At 50.8% G+C, this 13,727-nt stretch overlaps 5 protein-coding genes across 5 annotated transcripts; 3 read left to right on the forward strand and 2 right to left on the reverse strand.

Moving 5' to 3' along the window:
- Positions 1-771: 771 nt before the first annotated feature.
- Positions 772-3,024, reverse strand: BU24DRAFT_434664 (uncharacterized protein; the record flags this gene model as incomplete). Its single annotated transcript, XM_033530042.1, has 2 exons — positions 772-1,760; positions 1,815-3,024. The coding sequence occupies 2 exons, from the start codon at positions 3,022-3,024 to the stop codon at positions 772-774; spliced, it is 2,199 nt and encodes a 732-aa protein (XP_033382059.1).
- A 3,175-nt stretch (positions 3,025-6,199) lies between these two features.
- Positions 6,200-9,451, reverse strand: BU24DRAFT_424724 (BRO1-domain-containing protein). The gene is made up of 4 exons (XM_033528574.1): positions 8,978-9,451; positions 7,154-8,916; positions 6,692-7,094; positions 6,200-6,629 (listed from the first exon to the last, which is right to left on the reverse strand). The coding sequence occupies exons 1-4, from the start codon at positions 8,983-8,985 to the stop codon at positions 6,329-6,331; spliced, it is 2,475 nt and encodes an 824-aa protein (XP_033382060.1). The 5' UTR covers positions 8,986-9,451; the 3' UTR covers positions 6,200-6,328.
- On the forward strand, positions 9,017-9,395 carry BU24DRAFT_244965 (uncharacterized protein). Its single transcript, XM_033522314.1, has one exon. It carries the CDS (start codon positions 9,158-9,160, stop codon positions 9,353-9,355), a length of 198 nt encoding a protein of 65 aa, XP_033382061.1. The 5' UTR covers positions 9,017-9,157; the 3' UTR covers positions 9,356-9,395.
- A 185-nt stretch (positions 9,452-9,636) lies between the features above and the next one.
- BU24DRAFT_494147 (putative iron/copper transporter Atx1) lies at positions 9,637-10,623 on the forward strand. Its single transcript, XM_033534021.1, has 2 exons — positions 9,637-10,221; positions 10,298-10,623. Exons 1-2 carry the CDS (start codon positions 10,134-10,136, stop codon positions 10,447-10,449), a joined length of 240 nt encoding a protein of 79 aa, XP_033382062.1. The 5' UTR covers positions 9,637-10,133; the 3' UTR covers positions 10,450-10,623.
- Positions 10,624-12,030: 1,407 nt separating this feature from the next.
- On the forward strand, positions 12,031-13,304 carry BU24DRAFT_373311 (class I glutamine amidotransferase-like protein). Its single transcript, XM_033524528.1, has 2 exons — positions 12,031-12,439; positions 12,683-13,304. Exons 1-2 carry the CDS (start codon positions 12,095-12,097, stop codon positions 13,094-13,096), a joined length of 759 nt encoding a protein of 252 aa, XP_033382063.1. The 5' UTR covers positions 12,031-12,094; the 3' UTR covers positions 13,097-13,304.
- The last annotated feature ends 423 nt before the right edge of the window (positions 13,305-13,727 follow it).

Raw genomic sequence — 13,727 nt, forward strand, 5'->3', positions numbered from 1 at the left:
ATTAGTCAGAAGAATACCAAAAACGAAAAAGAGTATGATGATGACGAGTAAAATAGTAGTAATTGAATATGTTTGATTCTTCTTCGATTCTACCCCGAGGAAGCAGGCACATGTCGAGACCATCCGTCAATGTCTTTTTCACAAACCACCAACCCACCCACTTCTATAAATATGATAATAATAAAGAGAAACCCCCCCCCCCCCCCCAAAAAAAAAGGAAAGCCAGACAGACAAGCAAAAACCGAAAAACTGATAAAGAGAAGAACCCAGGTTATAAAAGTGCAGTCAGTCCAAACGTAACTCCTCGAGTAACCAAAGAGAATTGAGACAAGATTGTCTCTCAAAACGTCGGTCGTTGCCAATTTCCCTTCACCCAAATGAATGAAGAAAAAAGTAACTCTGCCAGGACTGAACACCCAATGAAGCCAGAAAAAAAAGAGCCCTTGCAAAACCCTGCTCGATTGGAGTCAGGCCATACAACCAACGTACCCCTTCGTTAAAACAAACGTCATGTCCGTGAAAACAGCAGTGACAGTAGTGGTATCCCAAGAATGAAAGTGCGCAACAAAGATGGCCGTTCCAGATCGTTGATACATGATGGTCCAGTAGCCAAAAAAAGAACGTTAAACAAAACGCAATATCGATTAGAATCTCGTGTAGATCAAGCGACTGAAGCGAAGGTCGTAGGCACCGAGAGGAGGAGCCAAGAAACAGAACAGAAGAGCGGAACGGTCGGAGGAACCAGGAAAAGTAACCACTTCGCAGGAAAAATCATCGAGCGTTGGCCTCGTAATCACTTGCCCAGCCCCCTGTGTAGATTGGGTGCGGAGCACCCTCGTCGTCCTCGAAAAGTTCGCCTCCACTAGAAGCATCGAAACTGCTTCGGCCACTAATATCGCCCTCTACCTCTTCGGGTGCACCAGGAGGGAGTGCATCCCACTGGATTCCAGCAAGAGCAGGGTACTGAGCAAGCAGGGCCGCAGGGAGACCGTACTGAGGAGCTTGCATGCCCGGCGCAATATTAGGGTCCATGCCACCCATCTGGGGGAACTGCTCAAACCCAGGCTGCGGTGCTGGCATCATGCCTCCAAATTGCTGAGGGGCCATGGGGTTGGCAAACATTCCGTTGGCATTGCCGGCGTTTTGATTTTGGTTCTCCCAGCCGCCCTTCTCTTGTGCCTCTTCTTCCAAGAGAGGTCGAATGCAGACGCGCCCAGCCTCTGATCGGAAATGGCGACCCAAAGCATCGGCACGAGCGAATCGCCTTCCGCAGCCCCAGCTGCCGCCCTCCTTCAGAACACCACGGCAGACGAACTTCTTCTCACCGGAGTGAAGACCCTCGTGTCGTTTGCGATCATGTTGACGCGCGAATGCTTTTCCACACACGCTGCAAACGAATGGCCGCTCATCAGTGTGAGTGCGCAGATGAGACCGAAGATTGTAGGCACGGGTGAATCGTTTAGGACAGAGGGTGCATTGGAATGTGGCCGGATGCTTCTGTGTTCGCTTGGCGCCACCGGACCCATCACCGGGCGAGTTCGAGGCAGGTCTTGTGGGATCTGCGAGGTCGAGGATATAGTCACGGTTGGGTACGCTCGAGGTGGAAGAACGACGCGAGGACTTATTGGACGGAGACGGTGAGCGAGATTTGGCATCGTGAGGGGAAAGAGATCTATTGAAGTCGGAGCCGGGCGTGGATGCACGAGAGCTAGCACTGCTGAAAGGGTCGGATTTGGCACGTATCCTATTCCGGCTGCGAGCTGTTCGGCATTAGCATCAGGTTCATTACCTACAAGCATCGGTATACTACTCACATCGATCAGGTGGGCTAAGAGCATCTGCTGAATTTGCTGGCTTTGGCGGCTCAAAGCTGGCTTGTCGGGAGGGAGGAGCAAAGTCAATGTTGATCTCGGGCGGCGACATCGTGTCAGCTTGACCCCCAAACTCGGGGCCAGCTTGGTTGATGTTAGGGAATGGCTCCTGTGGCTGCCCTGGGTGATAGATGCCCATGCCTTGCTCAAGACCAAAGCTCTGGGGCGCAAAGTGAGGAAGAGATTGCTGCTGTTGGGGTATCAGGCGCGGGGAGATGTGGGGGCTGTGTCCTGGACTAATGTGTGACTGTTGGTTATCGTTCAAGTTGAACTGACTGAATTGCATGACCTCTGAGAACAAAGAAGGGTCTTGCTGGGGATTCAAGAGCGGAGAGGGATTCTCGTCGAAGTTGTCGTTGTTACCGAGATATGGTGATGCATGTGCTGAAGAAACGTCCGAGTATGTTTCTGAGGGAGCCCTTCGGTGCCCACGGAAGGCCGCCATGTTGTTCCATTCATTGCCCTGACCTTGCGCAAAAGCAGCATTTGGGTCTAACGATGCATGACGCGAGTGTCCAGGGGAGGGAAACGCGCCCTGGTTGAGGTTCGGGGAGGCATGCGGGCTCGGGCTCGTGTGGTTCATGTTGGCGTGGAGCATGTGAGGAGGGGTAGGCGAATGCGCTTGTGCGGTCGCCATCTGGTTCATAAGATCAGACGGATTGACGGACTGGTTCTGTGGTTGAGAATCGAGTAGCTGGGGGTCGAGGGTGCTATTCAAGAACGACGGGTCGATCGCTTGGTCTTGATTTGCGTTGTTGCTCGTGAAATAGTTGTTGAAGTCGGCGTTGCTGTTGGTGATGTCGAGGGCGTCGGGCGAGAGGTGGTTGCCTTGCGGCGCAAAGTGTGGGCTAGCAGATTGATGCGCAAGGCCCGGACTGGACTGAAGGAAGTTGTTGCTATCAAGAGATGTGGTTTGAGGGAACTGTGGGGACTGAGTGGTGGTGAGGTACTGCGAGGACGGGTCGAAGGGTTGTCCCGCAGAGGTGACGGTGGTGGAGTTGAAGCTGACGTAGGGGTCGTTGTTGGACAGCGATTGATCGAGGCCCAAACCAGAGTTTGTATTGAAAGGCGGATGAGGGGATGGGGAAGGGCTGTGTCTTATATGATTGTGCTGGCCTGCAGAAGGCGAGCGACCGCGTTGGTGGGGATCCATGATGTTGGTATAGAGTCGCGCGGGTGTTGCTATCCTTGGAGTGAGCGCGACGAGACGAGACGAGAGGGGAACAAGGACAACGCTTGGACCAGGCTCAGATCGCCTTGGATGGGGAGAACGGTGGGCGCGGCAGCTTTAACGGAGAAGTGAATGACGAATAGAACGGGTCGTCGGAAGGCTGCCACAACGACGAGGAAGACGTTCCTGGTGAGGCTGGAGTGAGATTGTGTATGGGTTTGGCCAAGGTGAGCGTGGATGAATTGGTGTACTCGGAGGCGCAGTCTGGTTGCACCGCCCCGACCCGACTGTGATAAGCGTGCTGCTATTTGGAAAATTAAAAATAACAGCAGCAGCAGAAGTAAGGATGAACGGTAGGAATAATAGCAAACAAAAAACAGCAAATGGCAATACCCAGCTCGAGTAGTGATTTGATCAACCACCTACGAGATGGCTAGGTGAGTACAGGTCGCCGATCAGATGTCTGTCGATGTGTGTGTCTCTCTCTTTGCCTGCCTGCCTGCCTGCCTGCCTGCCTGCCTGCCCACCAACCTGTTGTTGCTAACTGGATGGGTTGGATGGGTTTGATGATCGCCTGCAGCAAATGCGGGTTTAGAGGGGAGACCCAAGTTTCAGGATGCTGTATGATGAAACAATTCAGACCAAACTTGAGAGTGTAGGGAGAATAAGCAGGCAAGACAAAGTAAATCCCGAGTGAGTTCGGCGGGAGGACGAGGTGGAAGGTGCGAGTAGAGAGGGAGAGCGGGGTGTGCGCGCGTGTGTGAGCTTGTGTTGTGGTGGGGTCAATGCCACGGAGAGTGGATGACAACCTGAGAAATAATACGGACAGGGAGGAAAAGTCCCGTATAATCAAACAATGAGGGCGGAAGACAACGGCCTGCGACAGGTGATGAGGAGGAGGAGTTTGATGCTGAATTTCCGAAAGGAGGATCGAGTAAGGATGTAGTCAGTCAGTCGGTCAGTCAGTTCAGGTACGAAGTTTGGGTGAAGAGGTAGTAGGTAGGTAGGTCGTAGGTAGGTCGCAGGAAGGGAGGTATAGAAGATTGCTTGGGGGGCGCTATTGGGGGCCAACAATGCCAGCAATTAGTGGAGCGATGCCGTAGCGAGACAGAGACGGACAAGTGTTTAGAGAGAGCGAGTGAGAGAGAGAAAGTGTGTGTGAGTCTTGAGAGGAAGAGGGAGGAGAAAAATGAGGAGAGAAATGGAAGAAGAGAAAGATCCAAGCACGGTGTAGGGGTAATTTGATGATGATGATTATGGTGATATGATGATGATGCTGATGGGGGAAGAATGTATACTGAAGATGGTGTTCTTGTTCAATCGTTATCACAAACTAATACAACAACAATCTTCTTCTAAAAGGTCACTCTCATGTTCGTCTTCCTAATTTGCTCCTCCTCATTTCTTCTTCATTTCCTCATTTCCCTTGTCTTGGTCTGGTTCGTCGGTCATCAAGTGCCTACCTAGGGTAAGGTAGGTGGTTATTATCGTTTGGGTTGACATTCGTATTCAGTTCTAAGCAGCGAGCGGGCGGTAAGAGCACTGTAGGGTAGGCAGGTACGACCCACTTCACTCCCCACACCAACCTTATCCCTACTCCTACTCTTACACAGTACACAGTACACAGTACACAGACAGTACACTGTGCACAATACTGCTGCACTCCTCCTACTGTCATCACTTCAATAGCCAGTCTACTCGTATACCCATTCCTCGTATCCTGTATTTTGTATGTACGGAGTACGGAGTATAATCACAACCTGCTTGTTATTTCCATGTATGTTCCCTTCCTCGGCGCGACAACTAATATGCATCCTTTTCCATCTCATGTCAAATCACATTTCCAACCACTCGCCAGTCGGTAGAACCCCCGCGCGTGCATAGTCATTTCCCTTCCCACACACAAACACCACACCTTTCAGACATGATTGATCTTCCAACGGGGAATCTAGCTAAGAGCAGGGGGCCGAGAAATTGTCACAAACGAAAAAGAAAAAAAACGCTCGCCCAAAGCCGGGAGATAAAAATCAGAAACCTCCAGCTCGACCCAGATCAGACCACAACGCCATAATACCCCCAAAAGTAGGGTGGCAGCTGCCCATCAATTACCCATTCAATTATTGCATTCCCCTTGTTACAAGTCCATGTTTCTCCAAAGCTACCTCATCATAATCTTTACCAGTCCTGTCATGGCTTCCTAACCACTCGTAGTCTTGTAAGAATGATGCTACCAGCGTAATAATGCTAGTAATTATACCTAGTAACCAATGATATACGCATACGCATACTACTCGTAGCTTACAGTCTTACACAGTAAGTTAACTAATCTTGGTGCCTCGTAGGTGGGTACCTCGTAGATATCAACAATGACGCTTAATTACCAGACTCGTACAATCTTCCATCACCCGGCGCGTAACGGAAAGCCTGCAAATTGGCTAGTCGCGGGGCATTTTGGTCGCCTTTCCGTCCACATTCGGTATAACCCGTCGACATGGACATGGACACGAACGGGACATCCTTATGCCAAGACCACCATTCCCCATTTATTCCTCTACACAGACTACACAGCCTCCTTCGTTCCTCTCACGCATCAACCGTCACACACATTACACACGTCGCGCGACAGTAGGGCTCACTCGCATCACCGAGAACATCAACGAGGCAGATTTGCCTTGCTCTTCTGTCTTCCCTTCCATTCCCTTGGTTTGAACCACCCAAAGCGCCCTCTCATCTGGCGTCATCGGACACTCATTCCCAAGTCCCACTGCAACTACCCTGGGTCAATGTGCCTCATGAGGATGTTAATTTTAGATCGCATTACACAATACCACACACTGTCTCTCCTCTGTTTGTGTCTTCTTTGCACGAATTCATTCGTCGATATCTGCTGCTGCTGAATCCTAGTATTCGCTGCTCACTTGGTTGCCTGTTCAATCGCATGAATCATGCTCTGGCCAGCCTGTTGATATCTCTCCCACGACTAGCACCTCCCCCATCCCATCCCATCCCATCCCCACGCAACGGACCGAGCCAGAGAAAGCCTTGCCGGACAACTAGCAACTGCATCCTACGATATAGGTAGTCTCAAATGTTTTGTGTGATTCAAGCGACAGCTTGGCTATCTCCAATGGTGGATACTGATCGTAACATGATTCTGGAAATGTCATCCATTCAATCTCTAGATTAACTATGTACTAGCCAGAAATATATCTATCTACCATGCCTTGTAAGACGCTCATGCGTTCCTTGCTGACCAGATCTCCCGACATCCCACCTGATCGCCCTTCTATGCAAACTTCAGGCCCTGCGTGGGATCCCACCGTCCATCTTGCGGAGGCCCATTCGCTGGTCGACCGTTGCCCGAGGCTGTTGGCACTCCCGCAAAACGGATGCCAACCTCCGGCGTCCACATTCCTGGGTTCGGCGGTGCTACGCTCGCTCGTGTCGGCGTAGGCGCCGTCAATGGCTCCTCTGCATGTGCATTCGCTCCGTACTGTGGGTCCTGGGCGTCTACCTCACGTTGCTGCTGCAGTGAGCTCGAATTCGCTTGTTGCAGGTTGAGAGAGCTCATTGCAGTGGCGATATCGCTGTTCGTTCAAGTCCGTCAGTGGACACCCAAAGGATCGATATGGACATACACCACACATACCTTTCATACTGAGATGCTTCCTGCTTGCGCTGGTACGCGAAGCTTCGACAGTCGTCCCTGAATCTGTTGACGATCTTGGCGAGGTCATTGTAGAACTTCCGTCCCACGTCGAGGTTCGATATTATCTCTTTGTACTTGAAGTAAGCATTTTCGAGGCTCTGCAAAGCCTGCTCGCGTTGCTTTGTCGATTGGTCGCCCCGGCGAGCATTCACAAACGCTGCATTTGCATCCTGCAGCCGCTTGATGGCTTCCTGTTGTTCGTGCTCTTCGTCCCTGACCATCTCCTGGTCGACATCGTACATCTGCAGTCGCTTGTCGAATAGAGATTCGAACTGTACAGCCTCAATCGCTTGCATGGGATACTCCCGCTCTAAGCGAGCGGTCTCGCGGAGCAGATCAGGATCTGTTCAACTTGTGAGCATGGCCTGATCCATAGCCGAACAAACATATGCGAACACTTACTTATGTCATCCTGCCTCGCCTTCGTGCGAAGGGCCTCAATCTTCCGTCTCCTCCTGCTCTCCAACCTGCTCACTTCATTGAAGCAGCCTCTCAACTTGCCGGCTTCCCGCTCCACGACTCCGGTGATTGCTGGCCGCCTCCCGCTCGGCACGAAGTTTTCAAGGTCGTGGTCAGGCCCATTCAGTAGTTGAATGTGTCGCTCGTTCTCCTTGAGCTTCGTCTTGACTATGTTGTCACTGTTCGCAGCTGCTTTGAAGTAGCCGTCGATTTCATTGATCTGGGCATAGAGCTTTGGTGCCGCCTGTTCCGCAGATGCACGTTTCCAACGGTCTGTTCCATACTTTCTCCTTGCTGCCTCATCCTCGGCTGCTTCGGATTTCAAGATACCAACACCCTCTTGGTAGATCGCCTGATCACTGTGTTTCAGTTTCTTCGTGTCTTCCATAGAGCGCTGCAAGCGGTTCAGCCCATCCTGTTGCCGTATCTCGTCGGCATGAGCAACCAGACCTGGTGGTAGACCAAGGGGTTTTTCAAGAGCCTGTAATGATCCTGGAAGATTCAAACTCGTGAGAACCTCATGTATCTGAGTCGTTAGAGCTTCGAGTTCATCAATGATGGTATTATTGACCAGGCGATCGCGTCGGTCCACGTAGATGCTGGCAGCAAGATGGACGGAATAGGGCACAAGCTTCGAAAACAGAGGAGCCCCAAGCTCACTATTCTCGCCTAGCAACGCGTTCGAATCTGCCACCTCTTTTGGTACTCTCGAGACCACCATGTTCGCTCGATCTAGTATCTTCAACTCCGGTTTGGGTGGTACTGGTAGCAGATATATCATGTCATTATCCTTCTCGGCACGCTTCAGATCTTCGGTGACCTTGTTCTTCAGTCCATTCAGATCAGCCAGCACCACTTTGTTGATGTACCGTTGCTCTTTCAATGCTTCGTTGACGCATGTGATGCTGTCCCTTAATCTTGCCACCTCCTCTCCGTACTTGCGCTTCTCCAAGCAATCACAAGCCGCCCTGTACTGCGCCGCAGCCGCAAAGTGGTGGTGCTTGGCCGTCATATGGTGTATCCATTCGCTGCTGATTGCGTCTGATTTTATCCCAGCCTCACTAGCCTCATTGTAAAGATCCGACACTCGGGCGGCGAGTCGCGCGATTGTAACATCCTTCATCCCATCTTTCACAGCCTTCTGCCAAAAGCATTCTTGCCCCTGTGCCAGCATCAACTTCTCCAAGCTGTCCAAAGTCGAAGTATCCATGTCCTCAGGCGGCGAGGTCCTCAATTCCGGTAGTACGTTATCGCGAAGATGTTTCAGGACACCAGCCGCGAGGCAGAAATTGTTCGCCGCGACCTTCAACCCGTCCGAGGTGCCGCGATTCGATGACATCGCAAGCTGCGAATACATAGCAGCAAGGTTGAACAGAATATTCGCCAACTCAAATCTTACATTATTCCTTGCCACAGGTCTGCTCGTATTGTATCCAATGGCCGGGTACCAGGGGAACTCGACGCCGATGTCGATGGGGAACTTGCCGCTGATCCAGACGAGCTGGGCTGCGTACGCTTGTAGCTTCGGGATGTTGCTTGGGTGGGGATCCTGGGCGTGAATGGCCGTCGAACGAAGCTTCTCGATCGTCTCCAGGTCCTTGGTGAACATGTCTGGGTGTTGGTCATATTTGGAGGATATGTACTGCTTGATTGCTTCGGAAAGGGATACGCCATGGGACCGCCGAAAGGGGAGGAAGAGAATATTTCTGGGTTGATTGTTAGCAGCCTTGCGAGATAGGTGTGAAGCTTTGGAAGGTTTGTACATACGAGGCCATGACTATATATATACAAGGCAAGTGATATTAGTGTGTGTTGCGGTTGATGTTGATGTTTTTGTGTGTATGAGGCGCGGGGCATCAGGTTTGAAAGTTCGCGGTGACGTTGTTGCAGGGATTGGAGGACTGGGACAGGGATGCTTTAGTCTCGGTCTCTTCTGGGTACCTACCTATGTATACCTTGATACCTATACATAGGTATGTACTTCATCACAGGCATTTGCTGTTGACGGTTGCAATAATATCTGGTGGAGCATCATGGACCGGTTTATTGGTTTTGCTCTCAGCCATGACTGCATTTATATTATCTCCTTACCAGATACTGCCGTGGATTTCTGATCAAGTTGTACTCTTCCTATACACAGTATGAATGCTCGTCCCTCCAGCCGTGCCACAATATTGATGATACTCCACCAAAGATAAAAGGCATGACTATATTAATAAGTTCAATTACACAGTACGGAGTATAGGACACCGTGTTGTCCTCTTAGGGGAATGGCCCACGCACTCGTTCAATCGGATAGCTATCCACGAGTTTGAGGCTCCGAACCCACGAGCCTCAATAATGAGCAAGTTTTTTGCGCCACAGGCCAATACATACTTTGTGAGATACTGGCATGGCACACTGGGTAGTAAGGATACATATTCGATCTCACCAATTATTGCCATTAACCAAAGCGCTAAAATGTCATTGCAACCTTGGTGCGGCGATCCGAGTCGCGGGCATGCCTGTTCTGGAGTTGATACCATACCCTAACTCCCTCGTACCAGCCAGGTAGTTAGGTGTATGTTCCTGATTACCGATATGTCAGCGGCAAGTCACCGCAATAATACCTCGTAGCAATTTACAAACAATCTAGTGGGGATTGCAACACCATCTCGAAACTTGCGCAAGCCCCCTCTTCACTTTCGGCTCTGGAGCTACCATTTCCCTTCGTGTCCTCTCCTCATATATAAGCCGCATCGAAGCCCAACTCTGTTCTCTACTATACCGTACCTCAAAAGACCAGCTCCACATAGCCACCCCACTACGCCCACCCTTACCAACACCAGCGAGCCGACCCTCTTCCTGAATCTCGGACCAAATTACAAATCACCTCACATAACTACCAACCCAACTCTCTTCTTTCCCCCGACAATACCCAACAATGGCCGAGCACAACTACAAGTTCAACGTTGCCATGAGCTGTGGCGGTTGCTCCGGCGCTGTCGAGCGCGTGCTGAAGAAGCTCGATGGTAAGCAATCGCCCGAACATATTACGGTCGCCTCCGTGGTATCTGTCACAAATGGAAGCTCATGCTGTAACTCTAGGTGTCAAATCTTACAACGTCTCTCTTGAGTCCCAAACCGCCGAAATCGTCGCCGACGAGTCCCTCGACTACGAGACTGTCCTCGAGAAGATCAAGAAGACTGGCAAGGCCGTCAAGTCGGGAGAAGCTGATGGTACCCCGAGGGACGTGTAAAGCTGTTGAAGTGGTCAATCAGCATTGGCGATTGGAGGTTGTTGGAGTTCTTCTACTAGGATACCTTTCGGGCATGCAATGAGCGACAGCCTGCTACATGAGTGTTTTTTTTCTTCTTGTCATTCTTCTTATTCACTGGCCATTACGGTACTTGCAATCGCCCGTCCCCGCAATTCACCGAATCACCGAGACGGCGATAGGGAAAATATAGATCCATGCATGCAAACATGAGAATTTCTGCTGCAACAGAGATGCGAGAATCAACATCTTGAACGACACCCTGCTGGCCACATGATTATTTACAATGATGATAATAATGATGCTCTCATACCTCGAGAAGTTGTGAAGGAACTGTAGTGGTGGCATACGTAACAACCGCCACCACATGTGTTCGGTCGAGCATTGCATCACGAATGCGAGGAATACTTTGATATCCTTTGCGATGTACGTACGACTCGAGCGCCCCAATAGCCACGAATCGCTGATGCCGGAGCGCCCGTGGAAGGTCGGTCTTCAAACACCGAAGCTCCCTCGCAGATGGAGGCATGGGAGGAAGGGTCATGTGCAGCAGGGTAAAACCGGGACTGTAGATGGCCCATCTTGAAATCTTCCACCTTTGACTCACTACTTACGCTCACGGTCCGCGTTCATCTCCCGCTACATTACGGAGTCCATTATTACTATTACCATTCCAAGCAATATCGTGGCAGATGACATTCACGTTTTGAGCCTTAGACATTAGGCCTGCTTGGAAAGGAAGGCCATCGTTTAGGCCAACCGGTTTCTCCCTCGCAGACCGTCTGCACAGCCGCCAATCTCTATCAGATTGAAGTCATCAGTCAAGTCAACGGTCATGGATACGCTTATTATCATTGAAACTGTTTGGGACACGTTCATAGTTCCTTGCAGTTAGATAGGTCGCCGGCCGTGCCGCGATCCACGACGACAGATCCAAGTTCCAACCAGAGGTACGCAAATTGTGCTGCCTGAAAGCCTCCAACCTCCAACCGACCTTTGCTCTGTCCCAGCTCCTGGCCGCGTACACCACGGACGAAATATTGATGGCTCAGTACGCGTAACTTTGGGGCGTCAAGGACTCAATTGGGGATGAGATAAGTTGTCTTTAATTATTTACGAATTCTATGGAAGCTTCTTCTTCCATCCATAGACCATGACAGGCCCGCATCAATAGGGATGGTTCAAGGATGGTGACGCTCGGGTCCTATCCGCCCGCCGCCCTTTCCAACGCTACCACACGCCGTAAGCGAACACGCGGGAACAGTAGGAACTTACAGTAACCAGCCTCAAGGGGCTGAACCGTCATGGGTTCGGTTCAAGGTTTACTCAGTACTAAGTAGTCAGATATGCTTAGATGGCCGATATTGTTGCAGCGCCAATTAAGCGTGTGATTCATTTCTGTCACATATGACGCGCAAAGCTAAGCATCATCGTTGACCAGGGGGGGGGATTGATGCCGGCACGTATGTTTGTATAGGGAATACTCACTTCTTTTTCTATAAATCCCACTGTGCTGCCTCAATGCCATATCACTCATCAGGCATTCAGCTTACTCCTAACCTCTAGCCTAACTCTTCTGAAACTACATCTTGCTCACACTTGTCATTCATAATATCATTCTTCCCTCATGCCTTCAACACCTCGAGGTTACACACACTTTCCATCGCAGGCCGACCTGTTTTACTACTTGACGACATCGTCCACCTCTGAAGAGGATTTAAACATCGGCTACGCACCTCCTTCAAAATCCTCATTGAAGGTTGGGGTACTCGTTCTCACCCAAGCCCAACTCGGTCTCTTGGACCTAGCTGTGCCCGTCGACATGCTCACAATGGTGAGCCGAAACCAAATTAGCAGATCCAATGCACCAGAAAGTGCTTTGGAAGAGGCCGTCGACGAGATTGACATTCGTTATGTCAGCGAGACTGGAGGTTCATTCCCTGTCACCTCCGGCGCTCGAATAGGAGTGACGGTACATTGAAACCACCCGAATCCGAGACCACCACTTTTCCACCACCCAAGCCAAATGCTCCTTCCGACCAAGAGAAGCAATTGAGCGCTTGGTCGAGCCGGTTTCGCGGATTTTGGTCGTGCTCCCTTTGACGATCTGACCATTGAAGAGAAATTGGCTGGAGATAAAGGTTACCACAACTGCCCTGTCCCCTCCATATCGCCGACACGGACGAAGAATGACATTGCTGACTTGCCACTCCAGAACTCATTCGACGACGCCCCTCAATTCGACGTCCTCATTGTCCCTGGCTCTTTCTCCTCCATGGACGTCCCCGCATCCGTGGCGGCCTTCATCACACACCAAGCGCCCGATCTCATTGCAGTCCTTAGCATATCATCCGGCATTGCCCTCCTGGCCCAAACCAACCTTCTCCACGAAAAACGAGCCACGGGCCCGCCTCAACTTCTCCCAGCACTCCGCCAACGACGACCCTCGATCCATTGGCAGGATTCCCCCTGGACGCGCCAGGACCGCATCTGGAGCAGCAGCTCGGCATTCACCGCCGTCGACATGATGACCGCGTTCGTACGCGAATACTTTTGGGACCGCAGCGAGGCCGTCGAGTACGCCCTCGGTACTGCTGGTGTTCCGCGTCTCAACGAAGACGAGTCGTGAATACGACCCAACACCCTTTTGGCGACCATGGGTAGGCAAGATCGGACGTCTCCAACCGGGAGGTCGATCTTCTCTACCCTCGTTTCGACCCGACCATACTTTGCTTTGCTTTATACCCCACTCTTGTGCGCTATGATTCAGCACGTACACAGAGGTCGGATTTTGTGTTTCCTTGTTTGTTTGTTTGTAATTCGATCGCTGTTCGGATGTATTTTTATTTCCCCTTTCCTGTCTCCGCCTAGACGGTGTCGAGCTCCGAACCCCTGTATGATTAGGTAGATTAGTATGTTCCTAGGGTTGATGATTGGATAAGGGAGAGGAGAAAGCCAATCGTCCCCAGGAATGTATATGTACGATATTTGTAACTGATACTATAAGTGTGGTGGAGGTGAAGCATACTAGGAAGACGAAATTAGAGAAGAAGGAGGAGGAGAAGGAACATAATAAGAACATGTTGTAGGAAAACAAGGTTTTCCTTTTCCAATGGGTCATAAATCCGTGATCAAAGTTTTCGTTCGATGAGGCAACATACTGTATGCTAAATAGGGGTGTGTATGCTACGTTAACCTAATGATACAAGGCTTATAGTAAAGCTAATGCAAAAACCAATGAAATCATATTCCTTCGCAGC

Source organism: Aaosphaeria arxii, assembly GCF_010015735.1.
Source record: "Aaosphaeria arxii CBS 175.79 unplaced genomic scaffold BU24scaffold_6, whole genome shotgun sequence".
In the NCBI taxonomy this organism is placed as follows: domain Eukaryota; kingdom Fungi; phylum Ascomycota; class Dothideomycetes; order Pleosporales; genus Aaosphaeria; species Aaosphaeria arxii.

Coding starts and splice junctions, on each gene's coding strand:
- BU24DRAFT_424724 (XM_033528574.1), bottom strand. Junction 7,095..7,153: donor GGCGAGGCAGGATGACATAA/GTAAGTGTTCGC, acceptor CAAGTTGAACAG/ATCCTGATCTGCTCCGCGAG. Junction 6,630..6,691: donor GAAGCATCTCAGTATGAAAG/GTATGTGTGGTG, acceptor TTGAACGAACAG/CGATATCGCCACTGCAATGA.
- BU24DRAFT_244965 (XM_033522314.1), top strand. CDS start 9,158: ATGTATACCTTGATACCTATACATAGGTATGTACTTCATCACAGGCAT.
- BU24DRAFT_494147 (XM_033534021.1), top strand. CDS start 10,134: ATGGCCGAGCACAACTACAAGTTCAACGTTGCCATGAGCTGTGGCGGT. Junction 10,222..10,297: donor CGTGCTGAAGAAGCTCGATG/GTAAGCAATCGC, acceptor CTGTAACTCTAG/GTGTCAAATCTTACAACGTC.
- BU24DRAFT_373311 (XM_033524528.1), top strand. CDS start 12,095: ATGCCTTCAACACCTCGAGGTTACACACACTTTCCATCGCAGGCCGAC. Junction 12,440..12,682: donor GCGCTCGAATAGGAGTGACG/GTACATTGAAAC, acceptor TTGCCACTCCAG/AACTCATTCGACGACGCCCC.